This window comes from Amblyomma mixtum, chromosome 9 (assembly GCF_055824585.1).
Source record: "Amblyomma mixtum isolate Tamu chromosome 9, ASM5582458v1, whole genome shotgun sequence".
NCBI classification, from domain to species: domain Eukaryota; kingdom Metazoa; phylum Arthropoda; class Arachnida; order Ixodida; family Ixodidae; genus Amblyomma; species Amblyomma mixtum.
The window spans coordinates 50,648,288-50,664,443 of NC_143020.1; the positions used below are offsets into that span (position 1 = coordinate 50,648,288).

Here is a 16,156-nt window from a genome sequence, read left to right on the forward strand (position 1 = left end):
CGAGCTTCTCTAGATATCCGTACTAAAATATCCGATGCAGCAGGATAAGATTCAGGATCGGCGACGACTCGAACAAGCACATGCGACGTTCGAAAGAAGCATGGAAAGAAGCATCCAAGGAAAGAAGCAATAAAGGACCGATATAGAGCTGTATGCAGGAATGCAAAGACAAATGTTGTTGATCTTTTTCCTGAAGCAGGGTGTTAATAGCAATAAACAAGAAAATAATTTATTTTGTTTATTTCTAAAGAAAAAAATGTGCATGGTCGGTCATTTCTACAAGTTTCGTTAAAATGCACCTTCGTGGCGACAGAGGGGCAATAATTATTGCTATAGCAAGGAAGGCGAAAGAAGCTCTTGCTATCTTGTGCGGAGGGGTGAAAGCAGTGAAAGCTGATTGTTTGATCAGAGCTCATTCATGCGCCAGCTTTGCGTGGCGCACCCGCATATCGTGCATGAGACATCAGACACACTATGCAAAGACCAAGTACACTATCACATCTTGAAACACGAAAAAACATATCATTTATATATATATTATTTCAGAAGAGTGCCAAGTATCCGCACAATGAATACGTGAGGATTGACTCGCCACAGCTTATACGTACAGTGGATATTGAAATGGAGTAACGGGTATCCGTTTTTTTTATTATTATTCTTGTGAGACGGGACGTGCAGCCTTTGTCAAAAGTACATGTAGAGCCGAGCGTTACGCATCCGAACCATACGTAGCACTCCGCGGACGCTGCAGCCTCATTGAAGAAAATCCATTGGGGCCACTTTTTCGACGATTACTGTATATGATTGATTGAAGTTATCCCATAGCTATAGACGGGGCGTTTATTCATTTTAGTCTTCACTGAGCAACGAAACGTGCTTCTCATATATCTCCCTAGTTCTTTTGTCTCTGGACCGAGGTTGCAATGAGCCAGCTCGCATGCACGCGTGTACTTGTAATGAGGATGCCCGGTGGTTCTGAAAGCTTCTCGTATATATGTATCTGTATTCGCACCCTTTAGCCATTCAGTACTTTTGTTATTTCTAGCTTGTCCCACTTGTCGCACCACTGTCGCCCCACATGCATGCTAACTGCTGAGTACAGATCGAGTTGCTTCAAAACCGTCATGATATGTGCACCGAAAGGTTTCATCAGCAAGCAGCGTTTGCATCATTCGAAAGTTATTGCCCCTCTAAAGGTAGCACCTGAAAGCACATATCAATGCAAAAAATGTACTGCTTCTGAAGAAGACACTGAAGGGAAGAATAACAAAGTAATGCTACGTTTCCATTCTACATGTGCTGAAAATGTATGTCAGCATAATTCACCGTCAACTAGCCAAACTTTCCACCTGACATGTTGCGTTCCTTTTTCTTCACGGACAGACCTTATGCCACTTTAATTGAAGTAGGAAAATGTATACATATTTACACGATAGAGCAAAATTCCACGACTCGAAACCGAAACTAACGACACTGTCGGTGTCGTCTCTAGCCGAAGTCGTAATCCGGTCTAGCTAGCCATTTGTTGTCGCACGTTTTTGCATCTGTGTGTATCGTTCTCCGTTTCTTTAATCAGCTAAATAGAGCATCATGCTTGCTTGCGTGAAATACCAGGACCATTATCGGGCGATACTGCCGGTTCGGCTTATAAAAAACTTCGATCCGTTGAACGAGCTGGACTTCGACGCTGCTAAAAAAGTGCAAGCCTTTTGGGCTAGTGAAGACGGCGCAGTAGAGGGCTACTACCCGGCCTTTGTCCTTGCGCTTGCTGGTGAGTAAATATTTTTTTTTTATGGGAGTTTGGTAATAGCCGTATGTTTTAAAGCACGCAGTTGTTTGTTTGGGCCGTAGGCGGTGTGCATAGGTAATTTTTCTTTTTTTTTTTGCGTCTGATGAATGGGGTACGTGAGTAGGAATTATAGGAAGTGCAGTTAAAAGGATACAGACACAAAATTTCGAACGTAAGCGAACAGTGATCTGTTTTATTGACGTAAGAAGATGCCTTCTATCAAGTTGAAGTTGCAGGCTTTGGGTGGATGGAACATATTTTAAATTAATATGAATGTTGCCTGAGGAGCCACTTGGCATTCCGATCTGGATCGGGTGACGTCAAAGTGCATTTGCCCCAATTATTGTGACGTCATTGAGCCCATTGGTTGATCACAGTAACAACCAGTACTTGCCGGTAACGCTGACGGTGCTAGGAATGTGGTAGTTCTGGTTGGCTGGTCGAATGTGACATCAAGGTGCACTTCAGCGCGGGCGCTGGTTCATACCCAAACTGCTGGTACAGAATTGTTTGTAAATAGCTGTTAACGCTGCGCTTCGGAGTTCTGAGCTTATTTTCATAATTAGTAGGCCCATACACCTCTTCTTTGAAAGCAAAAAAACAGACACCCCAAAACTATCTGTCTGCACCCCTTTAAAAAACTACCACAAAGCTACAATTTTATCTGTGAATTTATGTCTGCACCCCTTTAAAAAAACTACCACAAAGGTACAATTTTATCTGTGAATTTCTGTTGACCATTCCATGGTTTTTCTTATGTAACAGGGAAGGTGCATTTGTATGTGTGGCCATCCTAATGTTATCCAACTTTTAGACACTGTGGACTCCATGAGGCAGAAGCTGAAGTCTGCCAGAGAGCCTTTCCCGAGGCTATTGAATCCTACCCCTGGTGCGCCATGCAAGAAAAGGGTTAGTGTTCAGTTTTGGCTGTTTGCTTCTGATACATGGATAATTTCGTGTTGTCTCTGTAGCATTGATAAATTGCACAGGATGACATGGGAGGAGGTGAAAAGGGGGAAGTTGCTTCCCAAAGCCAGACTGTCCTGTTGCCACGCACCCTTGTTGCTCTGACCAACTTGGCCTTATCTCCTCGCATGATAATGTATTTGCTGTGTTTGTGGATCATAAAAGTAATATCATGTTGATGGTGAAGAGCAAAAAAGCTGCCAAAATTTTCAACTCTGCTCCTGGACAGGAGGATTGCGCACGCATGATAAAAGGCTTACGCTCCTGCTGCAGCATAACTCTAAGCAAAGTGGCTGCACCCATCCAAAAATGATTGCTGTGACCAGTGGCCTGTTAATTCACCCTGGCTTTCCCTAACAGAGTTTGTTCATTCGGAGCATGTTTGAGTGTGCTAACATCATGACGCAGGAGCACAGGCATGTATCAATTTTTAAATGTTGCGGCCTTTAAGTTTGTAAGAAAAAAAAACTGGTACGGGGGATATTCGCGAAAACAATCAAATTATTGGACACTTGCAGCATTCTCTTTGTTGCATGAAAAAATTTGCATTAATGTTCATGGTACGAGGTTTTGCTCATTTGTATTTGTTACACATTAAGTTAGTTTGTGTGTATTAAAAAAAAGTGATGGTCTATTTGGCATTGTTAGGCCAGATGTAAATTAGTTGCGCTAGCACCGAGGTTTCAGGCTTCAGACAATGATCGTGAAGAAAATTATAAATGTGGAAACGGGCTGGCCAGGCTTAGTACGTAAGTTGACCTGGCCACTTGTCTGATTGATTTTTTTTCTCTTCTTTTCTCCTTCAGCTTCTTTCACTGCCATTTAATAAGGTGTGCAGCATATCACAAGTGCTTTTCTTCTTGTGGTATGAACTTAATAATATGTCAACACATGAATGAAATTAATGAGTTTAGACACTGATCAGAGTGAACCACTTCACTAGGTGGGTCATAATTTACCAGCATGTGATACTTGCTTTGCAGAATCTGCCGTCAACTAGAGAGACGAAAAAAAGAAAAATGGCAGCATCTGCAGCTCTGCATGAGAGCATAATTAGCCAGTACGATGAAGACGAAGAAAACTGTGAGGTTTGTGTTTCTTCAGTTTGTTTCCCATTGTCATGGAGAGCATTGCCGACTTTGCTAAATTTGTTTGCAGAGGAAGGGAAACTTAGCTCAGGCCGTGACGTTGCTTATTCTGTCGCAGCCCATTTTGCCCATTTTTCTTTTTTAAGGTTTCGCTCCTTTTGTACTACCTTTTACGCGAAGGCCTGAGTGATGATGGCAAGCAACGAGCAGCGCTGTCACGTGAACTGTTTTGCTTGTGTCACTTGACTCCTCACTTGGTTGTGGTTCGGCAAAAAAAAAAAGCCAAATATCCAAAGAACACAGAGATCGCAGTTGCTTTAGTCATAGTTACTGTATGACTTAGGTGTCTAGTAATTTTCCTTGTTCTGCGTAGTGAAGTGGCTCTAAAAAAATGGGAAGCATGTTATGAGGTTCGTCATGTGAAAGCGGCTGGTTAGCGTCGTCGTTCATGCAGTACCAATCGAGTATGCTGTATCGGCCTGGAAGTTGAGAACTGGTCAATTAGTTTTTCTCTTTACCTTGTGCTTTCTCAGTTTCATTTAAGCAGTCAATATAGCCACCCGCCAAAGCTATGCTGTTACTTGTTTCCAAGTAGCAGCTCAGAAGGAAGGCGATGCAGTGCCCTGTTTAGTAATTTGATCTGGCAAACAAGTTGAAAAAGTGCAAATTTATTCTCCAGCCATAAACATAAATGCCTCTAACTACAAGCAAAGCGCATGCGTTAAAATATTTGCTCAAGTGAGCTGGTTTCAAAGGCACCGCTGCATTTTTGTTTACACTCAGCGTCTCTGCTGGGCGCAGCACTGCTTTTGTTTACAAACGTGACGTTTGTGTATTGGTAAAGTTTGCGGTAAGCGCAAAAGGAGTGGTGGCCCCTAGTATCAATGACGCTGTTCTCAATTGCTCAGCCTTGCCACTGTGCACTACATCTAATGATTAATGTGCTGCTTGCAGGCATTCGTGGAACTGATGTGCGCAAAGGAGGTTTTTGCCTTATTTTTCGAATGCATTAAAGATGGGTAGGGCCTCGCTATTTGTATATTTCTGTATGTATTTTGATTTCATTGTAGTATACATTCCTTTTTAGCTCGATGAACCAGCCAACACAGATGCTAATGTGATTTTTAAACTTCAAAGCGCTCTTTCACTGAAAGAGGAAGAGGTAAGGCGGCTCAAGGAAGAGAATGATGAGCTCCAGCTCAGGAACAGTCGCCTTACAGATGTGCTTCTTGACAAAATAGGTAAGCACAATATTATTTGTTTGTCTGGGAGCCAGTATTTTGTATTGAGGCTTTGAGTACTTCGGCAAGCTGTTATATATCTTCTGTGGTGTGCCTCTCAGACATGTACTCATATTGGTATATTGAAGTGGAGCATGAAAGCAGCATCTAACCTCCTTTGTTTTATTTTCTTCAGTGTTGCTTTAGTGCGTTGTGCAAGCATCCCACTTACTGCTAGTACTTCAAGATGTAGTAATAACTGAATAGTCATTAATGTCCGTAAGGCAGAAACTGTTGGCTCTGGCAAACTGGCTGTTTAAGCAGGCTTTCAAATGAATTTAAGGTTAGAATGTGACGGCATATATATAGCTGAAAGGGTGGACCAGAGTTTTTGGTTTCAGCTTTCTTTCTTTCAAACATTGCGTATTGCTCCAGTATGTATGATACATGCTCTAGGATTCATACATGTGCAGTAAGTAATTTATAACTGCATTATTTAAAATCTATTGAGCAATTTTAGTTTCAGTTGCTGAACTTTGAGCTGTGCTGTGACGTCGGAACCATGGAAGAGCAGCAACCCTAACACATGGGCCTCAGAAGTTATGGCACATAGACTGCTATGTTGTCTGCTGTCACACACATACTGTGCATGCCAGCGCCTCTCAAAATGCCAGCAGACTTGGCCAATAAGCATATACGCTTAGAAAACCTAAGCATGCGAGGGACGGTGCCGACTTCTTAAGGGGGGACAGTGGTCTTGAAAAGAAAATTTTATTAATTTAGTCATAGTTATGAAATTTTCAGGGCACGTGTATTTTTGTGCGCTGATTCTAGATATGTCATTTAATTTCATGTAAAACATTTCCTTGAGCACTTATGCACTTTTTATGCAAGTATCTTGCGGAAAGTTCTGAAGAAAATTTGCTGCAGGAAACTCGCTGAAATGCATGCCATTGGCTTCTCTTGAGACCAAGGAATACAATAAGGGTAAAATTATCATCCTGGCTCTCAAAGGACTTGAGTAATAGGGTACTGAAGCTGCCACTTCAGAAACAGGAATACTACACACTTTCCTTCTCATTTCTGAAGCGACAACTTCAAAACTCTATAACTTAAGTTCTGTGATAGGCAGGAAGACAATTTTACCCTTACTGCATTCCTTGTCACATTACTGTGCATTGATCACCACGTAGTGTTTACCTGAGTCCGCTAAACAATTTACTATTCAGTTTCTTCTCTCATGCAGTTCCAATTTAAGTTCCTACAGTGCTGTAACTTCAGAGGTCAGTATAGGTCACGTGAGGCATGAAAAATTGCAATATAATCGCTGCTCTTTCATATGTTCTCATTACAAATCTTGAGGCAGGCTGTCTTTAGCGTTGTAGTGAACTGAAATGATGAAACAATGATTTTATCACAGTTTTTTCATGCTGCACGTGGCCTATGGTGACATCATTCAACGTTGAAACTGAAATAGCATGTGAGAAGTTCAGTTATAAATTATTAAGCAGTTCTAGGGGAATACTATGTGGTTATCTGTGTATACTAACATGTTTGTGTATCATTATCATTATAAAAAAGAAAGCAAGCTACCAAAAATTACATGGTATACTTAAAACCATTTGGCTGGTTTTGGCTAATCTCACTCTGCAGTCTGCCAACGCGATGTCTGCATTGTCTGTGCCCTAGTCCCACTACGACAATAGCACTGATCGTCTGAGGAAAGCTTTGTCAGTAGCCTGCAGCTGAAAAGTCAAGCAGCATTTAGCCGATGTCCTTGCCACATTATAGTGACACAGTGCACCTTTGTCCACAGGGACTAATAGGCACCATCATCTTCACATTGCTCTGCCGCCCGCAGCCAGACTGCGAGACTGCTGCAGGTCCTGTTATGTTGGCTGCTGCTTAGTTATGTTGACTGTAGCCGCAGTTTGCCTCCTTTGTGTTGCAGTCACGTTCTGTTTACTGTTGCTTGTGCATTATCAGTGAATCGGGTCTTGTTCATTACTTGGTGAGAGCTGTCAGTTGTTTAATTTTGTTTTGAGTGCATGTAACGTTATTTGTTTTTTTGTTGTTTCGAAACTGCAGAAATAGCTCGCAGAGACTGCCAGAGGGGCGAAGTGATTGCTGAATTCATTATGCCAGCACCGATTAGTGCAGGTAATTGGTTTTTGTTTTTCAGGTATCTTAAATTACTGCAATGGTATGCTATCGTGACATGTATTGAGGTTTTTTTTGCACATTATCTCTGTCAGGGCCACCTGATGCTGCAGCAGACCCATTGTCACCTGTGGCAGAGGGCACAAGATCCACAGAAATGGTGCCACAAACTGAAACAGGTGTGTGCTGAAGGTTGACTTTTGTTGCCAGTGTCCCATTCTTAAAAGACTAATTGCTTCATTTTTCCAAACGCAAAATTACCTGCCAGATACTTTCACAGAGCTTGCTTGTGGTTCGCATTCATGGCAATTTTAGTGTGTGCTGTGCCATGTCAGTGCACGTTAAGGAACCCCAGGTGGTCGAAATTTCCAGAGCCCTTCACTACGGCGTCCCTCATAGCCTCAGTCGCTTTGGGACGTTAAACCCCATAAAAACCAAACCAAACCAGTATTTATTTTTTGTTCACTTCAATCGCGGTACCCTGCCACATGCATACATAACAACCAGGCTTGTTTGGTCATAATGTTATAGTTCACAGTTTGTGTACTGCTCTGATTACATTTACTTTTTCCCACCGAAATGCTGTTGAAGCCTAGATTACAAACACACTGATGTTCATTCTTGCAGTTTGTTCCCAACATCATCTTTTAGTCGCATGCAGTCCTTAAATTTCATTCATGAAGTACACTGTTTTCCACCTAAAATACTGCATGTTCCACTAGTTGGATGCCATGCTGAGGTTGCAGATCTGCAATTCCAACTACTCTCATTGCCACCGATTTCAATAAAAACAAGCTGGTTTTAGCCATGTATCATATCTTTGCACTGTGCCCACCTGCACCGCAGTTCAAGGCCATTAGGTAAACAAAGGCACTTCTGAGGATGAAACGTAGTTAAATGTTGCCAAACAAGCTGGCTCGTAGTAGTCCTGCGCATGTGAGAGGTGTGCCCTTGCATTGCAGTAGGTGGTTAGCAGGGTAGTGCATAATTGAAACCTCTGATTCACCATCCTGCTGCATTGCAGAAGCTTGTCATCGTTGTAAGACTGGGCTAAAATTTTCTTTGACATATATAAGTGGCCAGCATGCAACAGTAGGACCTTTCTGATATCTTCATTATTAACAATCAGCATACTCAGTACTGAAAGACAAAACATTTCAAACTTTATTACCTGCATGTACAGCAGTAAAATGTTGAAAAGTAATATAAATGGTAAAGTAAAAAAAAGCACTTATTTCGTTTCATCAGCAGGGATGCAAGCAGCACTCATGTAACGTTAACGGACTTGGTGAGGAATCTACTAAATTATTTTTAACATGTACCATTAAAATTTTCAAAAGTCGTACACTTATTTATAGTTATGTAAGGAACAGTGTGCAGTTGATTTGTTTTGAAAATTATTTAAGCAGTATTTATATAAATGAACCTCTTGGATGGAGGCGAGCCACCTTGGTTTGCTAGGAGGATTGCCCCTGTGACTGAGTTGTTTCTAACAGTTAAAATAGTCCAGTTTATCAGTTGACTGATTCACCATTTGGTTTCCTTGATCACAGAAAAGGCAGCTTTTCCTGCCGAAGATGTTGATGGAGCAGTGCTCGAAGATTCTGTTCGTGAGTTACACTTTATTTGTTCAGTCATGCTCCAAGGTCAGCTTTTGCTAAGTTCAGCCTGTATTTACATGTGTACTCCAATGTCATCACTTAAGGGGGGACACTGGTCTTGAAAAGAAAATTTTATTAATTTAGTCATAGTTATGAAATTTTCAGGGCACGTGTATTTTTGTGCGCTGATTCTAGATATGTCATTTAATTTCATGTAAAACATTTCCTTGAGCACTTATGCACTTTTTATGCAAGTATCTTGCGGAGAGTTTTGAAGAAAATTTGCTGCAGGAAACTCGCTGAAATGCATGCCATTGGGTTCTCTTCACACAAAGGAATACAGTAAGGGTAAAATTATCATCCTGGCTCTCATAGAACTTGAGTAATAGGGTACTGAAGCTGCCACTTCAGAAACAGGAATACACACTTTCCTTCTCATTTCTGAAGCGACAACTTGAAAACTCTATAACTTAAGTTCTATGATAGGCAGGAAGACAATTTCACCCTTATTGTATTCCTTGGCATCAAGAGAACCCAATGGCACACATTTCAGCGAGTTTCCCGCAGCAAATTTTCTTCAAAACTCTCCGCAAAATATTAGCATAAAAAGTGCATAAGTGCTCAAAGAATTGTTTTACATGAAATTAAATGACATATTTAGAACCAGCACACAAAAATACATATTCCTTGGAAGATTTCGTAACTGTAACTTCATTAATAAAAATTTTTTTTTCAAGACCATTGTCCCCCCCTTAAACATCATGACGGACATTTGAAAAATAATGCCATATCGACCATATTTTTTCAATAGACAGTGTATGCCAATTCAAACATCTCGCAAACACATTTTTATGTTAGAAGTTTGCCAAAAATATATATAGTGATGGCGAGCACAATGGTGAAAAGACTTTGGGAACATGATACTTTTCTGAATTTTTTTGTGTCATGCTGCAGCACAAAGCACCTGTTTTCACTGCATTAACTTTTTTCCCTGAAGGCAACGGCCAACACCTACTGTTCTAAAGCCCGAACTTATTGGAAGGTCTCTTCTTTGTCTTCAGTACCGAAGAGGCGCCACTCTTCATCACACCTGAAGAGAGGGGATTTGCAAATTCACACTTGCGAGTTTGAGAGGTTGTGCAACAAAACGTTTAGGCTGAAAAGTGAAAGTTGCCAGAACGGCCGCACCTACTTTACTTAAATTTCCTGCCTTCCGAGCCCAAGAAGCAAACTGCCAAACCAATGAGCGTGCTTTTTGGCAGCATCCTAGTCCAATAACTTACTGGTGGCGAGTTCAGGCATGGTTTCAGTCTTCCCTTGAAGCATTTTGGCATGACAATTACTGAAAACAGGTGACATTTCTAAATCACTACGCCGTGGCATGACGTATAGGCTGACTGCTATGGCTGCAGCTAATTTTGAGCCGGGTTTTCTGGAAAAAAAGTGCGCCTATTATGCGAGTAAATACGGTAAATTCGTAATTTCCAAACTGCTGCTTTGTGCATGCACACCATTCCACCTTTGCCTCCTCCTGGCTTCACTATTTGAAGATGAACTATGCTTGCGCGGTTCATGCAGTTCTTATTAGTGACACGCTCAAGCTGTAGACGGTGCATACCTGCCACTTTGCATATGCACTTGGCACCTTGTGGAGCTGAATCATGCCTGTGTCACCAATGTGCACTTGTTTTCAACCACTTTTTTTGGGGAATAGTTGAGTGTTCATGCACTACCCAGAGAATGCCAAATCATGTGGGAAATGCGAATCTTTATACGAAACAACGTGCAGCTGGGCTTGGTTAGATCAGCTGTTCAGTGCCTGAATCAAGCCTCTGGCGCCAAGCCTGACATGGGTGTTATCAAGGACCATACCAGTTTTCTGAATTCAACAGGGATGAGATTATTGAGGTTTTACTGTAGTACTGGCATGTTATGGCTTTTGTCCGAACCGACAGTTCCTTACTTTGCTGTTACTACCCAGTCAGTGACAGAATGTGTTGCATTGTACTTTGTGTTCATATACTTGTTCGTGCTGCTCGGACCAGGCTATGTTTCCTGCTGATTATGCAAGTAGGTATTAACATTTTGTCAAGTGGAGGAGTGGCATGACTGAGTATCACACACACATTCTGAATGGGTTTTGTCTGCAACCCCCCTCCCTGAGGCAAAAATTAATCTAATCTCTGTGTTTATGTAGCGTTCATGAAGTGTGAATGGTGCATGAAGACATGTTCTTCATGTTGAATTCTTTCAGAGGAACATGGATCCGTAGGTGGCGGGTCCCACAGCCCTGATGGCATTTCATCTGGGCCATCGCCCAGCTATTTGCAGGCAGCCAATGCGCAGGTGATCCTGAATAGTAGTTGGTATTTTACGTGCTATACATAAGTGAATAATAATGCATTTTATTTTCAATTAACGGATGCATATTCATAGCTTCTAAAGCATTTCTATTTAAAGTACCGTATAAACTTGTGTAAGGGCTGCAAGGTATTTTTTACTTCCGATGTAAATTTTGAAGGTGCAGCCTATGCAGAAATCTAGTCCAAAACAGGATGCGGCGTATACGGGTGCAGCACTTACATGAGATTATAGGGTATTACTTTGCAGTTATGCATTTTAATTTCGAAACTACATAAGTGCGAGTGACCTGCAAGAAATTGCAGCAGTAAGCTGTGTTGCTCATCATACAAGAAATAGTTTCTTCAAAGTAGTTCAGCAGCCTTAAGTTTAGTAAATATATGAATGCACATGGATGTGCCTACCGAAGTTGAAATATTAACACAGCATGATACAGTTCCTTTTGTCATCACCAGATTTTCTCAGCAAGGTTTGCCAAGCTTAGGACTGAAGACACACTTCCTGCTATAAAGTGTATACCATGTTTTTTTCCTGAAGCCTGATTTTGAGATGCTGTTTCAGGAGAAATTGGTAGCATTAATATTTTGTTGCATGCATTGTGCAGGCCATGGCCATTCCCCCCGAGAAGTTGGCATGGATTATGCCTAATACATCGGACAGCAAGTGCTGCCTGGAAATCGCCAGGCAGCTGTGGAGCACGGAAGAGGCAGCCGTGCGCAGCCTTACCGGCCAGGCCTGCCGGACTATGCTCGGCGCTTCAGCAAAAGTGCCAGCAACGCCTGAAAAAGTGCAGGCATTGACAAGTAAGCAAACGTTACTGGAAGACTGCATTAATATTTAAAAGTTAAACCTAGCGGGGCTTTCTGGTATCAAAACCAAAAGTACTGTTATATGCTTCCTTGTTTTGTTCTCTTTTATTTCATTTCTAGTCTTTCGGTGTCACGTCTTTCGTGCATAGTGTCAGCATAGAAAGTTTCCAATGTTAACAAAAAGCACCTCTGAAGCAATGGAGGCCTTGTGTTCCAATTTTTGACAGCTTGACTAGGTCGGATGCATATTGCCATGAAGTTTATTTTATTTTATTTATTTATTTATTTGATACTGCCAACTGCCTCTTGGCAGTCCAGGCAGGAGTGAGTAAGTACAGGAAAGACAAAGTCAAAGTCGGCACTACAAATCAAGGTAAACAAGAATGTGAGTGGCAAGAAAGCATAAGGAAATGGCTTGCAATACAGACTACTGCGTGAGTAAATTCAGCTTATACAAAATTACAAAAAGACGGACACTGACGTCATTGAAAAGAACAAAAAAACACACATCTGCAAACTGCAAATACAGGAGAACTGGACACTCTAAAACTAACGCGCTTCATTGCAAAGAGTGCACGGCAGACGCAAAGGATTCGACCGAGGTCAGACTGGCGACTTCTTGGGGTAGAGCATTCCACTCTGCAATATTTCGAGGGAAGAACGAGAAGCGATAGGCGCTAGTCTTAGCCTGTGGCTAGTCTTAGCCTGTGGCAAGTTTGAAGACCATCCAGTGCTGCACTTCAGACCAAGCATCACTACTAGGCTATTGACCTAGTCATAACAATAAAGTAGCCCCGTTAGTGAAAAAATGGGCTGCACTCATCCCTAGAGGTGTAACGTTTTTTGATGCTCTGGTTTTTTATAAAATGCTAGGCTTGCTGACTTCCTCTACAAGACACAGCTTTTTGCGTAGCGTCTGAATTTTATACTTCGTCTCATGGAAGCCTGCATCACAGTGAAAGACATGCTTTATTGGTTACCACAGTGGTAGTGCAACAACAGACAAAACGTCATTGAAATGCATGGGTCACGAAATTGAAAACAAACTAGTCGAGTAAACATTGTTTCTAACAGCAAACCTCAGAAATGGGAGTGCTGTAAAATTTTCTGAGTTCTCAGATTCAGAAAATTTGGACTGCTGCAGGTGTCCTGGCCGATGCTCATAAAGTCTGTGGGATAGGATGTTTGCAAATTCAGACACTGCGGGTCTTGGAACAGTTGATTTGGACAGCTCCCAAAGACGCCATGTCTAAGTGTGACCTCCTTGACAATTGAGTGTGCCATGTATTCAACCTCGGGCCTGAGTTGCATATTACATTGTTCCTCGTGGACCTCTGGCAAGCATGTCGATCAGCTAAGAAAGAGTGCAGTTTTGTAGTTTCATCTTTAGAGCATAGTTGAGGGTTCGACAGAAACCCATCTGGTGAGGGAAATTCAGCATATCAAGAAACACACTCCATAGTCATACAAGAAAAAAAAAGAACATAAAAGCATTGACATTTCAGCACCACTGTAGTTGTGCTGTGCTGAAACATCAATACTTTTGTGTTTTCTTTTTGTATGACTATGGCGAATGTTTGTTTCTTGATATGCTTAGTCTTTGAAGCTTCTCAGCTAGTGATCCGAGCCAACCTAGTGCTGTTTACAATGCTGACTAGCTTGTCGTTCATGCTTTTTGAAGGCGCCTTGCCATTCTGTTGCCAGTGCTCATTTTCTATGTCTGTACACGTAATTTCTCCGTTCAGTTCCGGGAAGTGTGATTTTTCCATTCAGCATGTGGAGTGGGCACCTTGTATGGCATAACCGAGTGGTGCGGCCATGGTCGTTCATTGTGACTGAGACACAGTACCAATGCTCTTTTACAGGGTGTCCATGCTAACTTTGGCCGAGGGTTAAAAAATAACATATTTGAGGTAGGCCAGGGAAACCACTTACATATATCAACCAACAGGCTTACGCATCATGGACAATTTTTTGTTTTGCAATTAATTAATTAGCAATTAAGATAATTTTTCTAAATACATAAATATTGACTTTAGGCAGAAATTGTGAATGGCAAAGTTGGAGAGCACCTTCAGAAACCCCCATTCCATCTATTTGCGGTAAAGAAAACCTCACGTGTATCTTTTTTCCGAGCTCCAAAGAAAACCCGCGAAATACAAATAAAAAATCACGTGATTAGCGCATTCGCACGGCACGATTGTGCTGCTCTCGACCGTGGCTTGAGTGAACAAAATCAGCTGCTGGCAAGGCGCGACGACCTCACTGCGCGGGCAGGTCGATGTGTCAACGGTGTTGCGGCGCCCGCGCGAGCCAGTCTGCAAGCGTGACGGTGCAAGTTGCCGCGAACGTGTCGGGCATTGTGAGCTATGACATGGCCAAAGGTGACAAACACAAATTCGACGAGTTGTATTCACCACTGAGAGGCAAAAGAAGACGGGCAAATATTTTACTTATCTTTTTTTTGCCTCTTTTGCATTACGAAGTGTTTGTTGTAATTGCGGCCATTATAAATGGGCTCGACTATAAATTAAATTGCAGTGAATATGGTGCGATGGTCCATGTATAGTAATCTCAGCAAAGAAAACATGCAAGTGAAATTGATGGCTGTACTCCTTAAAGTATCTAGATTAATTAATTTGTTGCAGTTAAATATTCAACAGGTTTTTAAATCATTAATGTTGGTGTTACCATTGAGACAAACAAAGAAGCATATATATTTGTTATTTGTCTTTCAGACTACTTCACCAAGTTTGTGGCTGCACATCCGGCTCCAGCGCCACCAGCGGAAGTGAGGGTGGCTGCTGTAAGAAAGTACCTGCGAAGCTTCTTCGTAGAAGCCGCCCGGCGTGGAGAGCGTACAAAGAAGAAACCAGAGAGATCTGGAATCCCCCAATAAAGAGGGTTCACCTTAAGCAATTCAAACGCGATGGTGTTTTTTTTAAACATATGCAGTGCATGCCAGCTACAGACAATGTTCAGATTGCCAAAAATAAGGAAGGACTACTGCCATTCTAAGATTCCAGTCAATTTTTGGGGCTGTCATCAATACCAACGTGTACAAGCTTAACTTTTGAACATCCAGCGTACCGACACCAACCGTTTTCACGTCATTATCATTTGTTTATTACGCTGGCAATCCCGATCATCCCAACATGCCCAATCATTCCAACCTGCCCAATCATTCCAACGTGCCCAGTCATTCCAACATGCCCAGTTATTCCAACATGCCCAGCATTCCAACGTGCCCAGTCATTCCAACGTGCCCAGTCATTCCAACATGCCCAGCCATTCCAACGTATTTTCCATTACCATAATCCACCAAGGTTTCCAGTGTTGGTTTCCAATATTCCCATCATTGCCTTTTTTTCCAATAGGGACGCACACTTTCAACTTGAGGAATTGGGGAATTATCTACCGTGAAGGTAAAAGGTGCTGCTTTCCGTAAGCCACTTCTGTTGCCAATGCGAATGAAACAAGATTTGTTACACGAGAGGGTCAGACCCAAAGGGGGTAGTCGTGATGTTAAGGCATCCAGCGCTTGCTGAAGCGCCGACTGTTGCACAGACGCATCTGGATTACAGGACCCCAAGGTTATGTCGTCGGCGTACGCAAGGACGCGCACAGAAGGAATTTTCTCTAGGGCTCGGACAAGAGGTATAAAAGTTACATTAAATAATGTGGGGGCGAGGACGGAGCCCTGGGGTACACCGCGGTTGGAGGTAAAGTGACCAAAAGGATTCCCATGGATACGTACACTGAAGGTTCTGTTTGTTAAAAATGAGTGAATTGAAAGGAGAAAGCGATGCGGGAGACCGAGATCTTGAAGGGTGCCAAGAATAGAAGAGTGTAGGACGTTGTCATATGCCTTTGTGATGTCAGTAGCGATCACCGTACGAACAAGATGACTATGGGGAGAAAGGTTTAGTACGTCCACAGCCAAAACAGCCAGACCGTCTTCTGTTCCAATGTGAGGGCGGAGCCCAATTTGAGATTCTGGATAACAATCATTCGATTCCAGCCACCACGACAAGCGAGCTGCTAGAATGTGTTCATAAAGCTTGCAGATAGTAGGCGTAAGTGAAATAGGGCGGAGGGCCGAAAGAGAAACCGGCGGCTGACCTGATTTGGGGATTGGGACAACGATGGAATGTTTCCACTC

The 16,156-nt window shown here is 42.3% G+C and overlaps 1 protein-coding gene across 1 annotated transcript; it reads left to right on the forward strand.

The window, feature by feature from the left end:
• Positions 1–812: 812 nt before the first annotated feature.
• LOC149328947 (uncharacterized) lies at positions 813–14,893 on the forward strand. The gene is made up of 10 exons (XM_089559147.1): positions 813–1,771; positions 2,604–2,698; positions 3,739–3,843; positions 4,931–5,084; positions 7,152–7,223; positions 7,319–7,402; positions 8,777–8,833; positions 11,079–11,170; positions 11,790–11,988; positions 14,733–14,893. Exons 1-10 carry the CDS (start codon positions 1,591–1,593, stop codon positions 14,891–14,893), a joined length of 1,200 nt encoding a protein of 399 aa, XP_089415273.1. The 5' UTR covers positions 813–1,590.
• Positions 14,894–16,156: the final 1,263 nt, after the last annotated feature.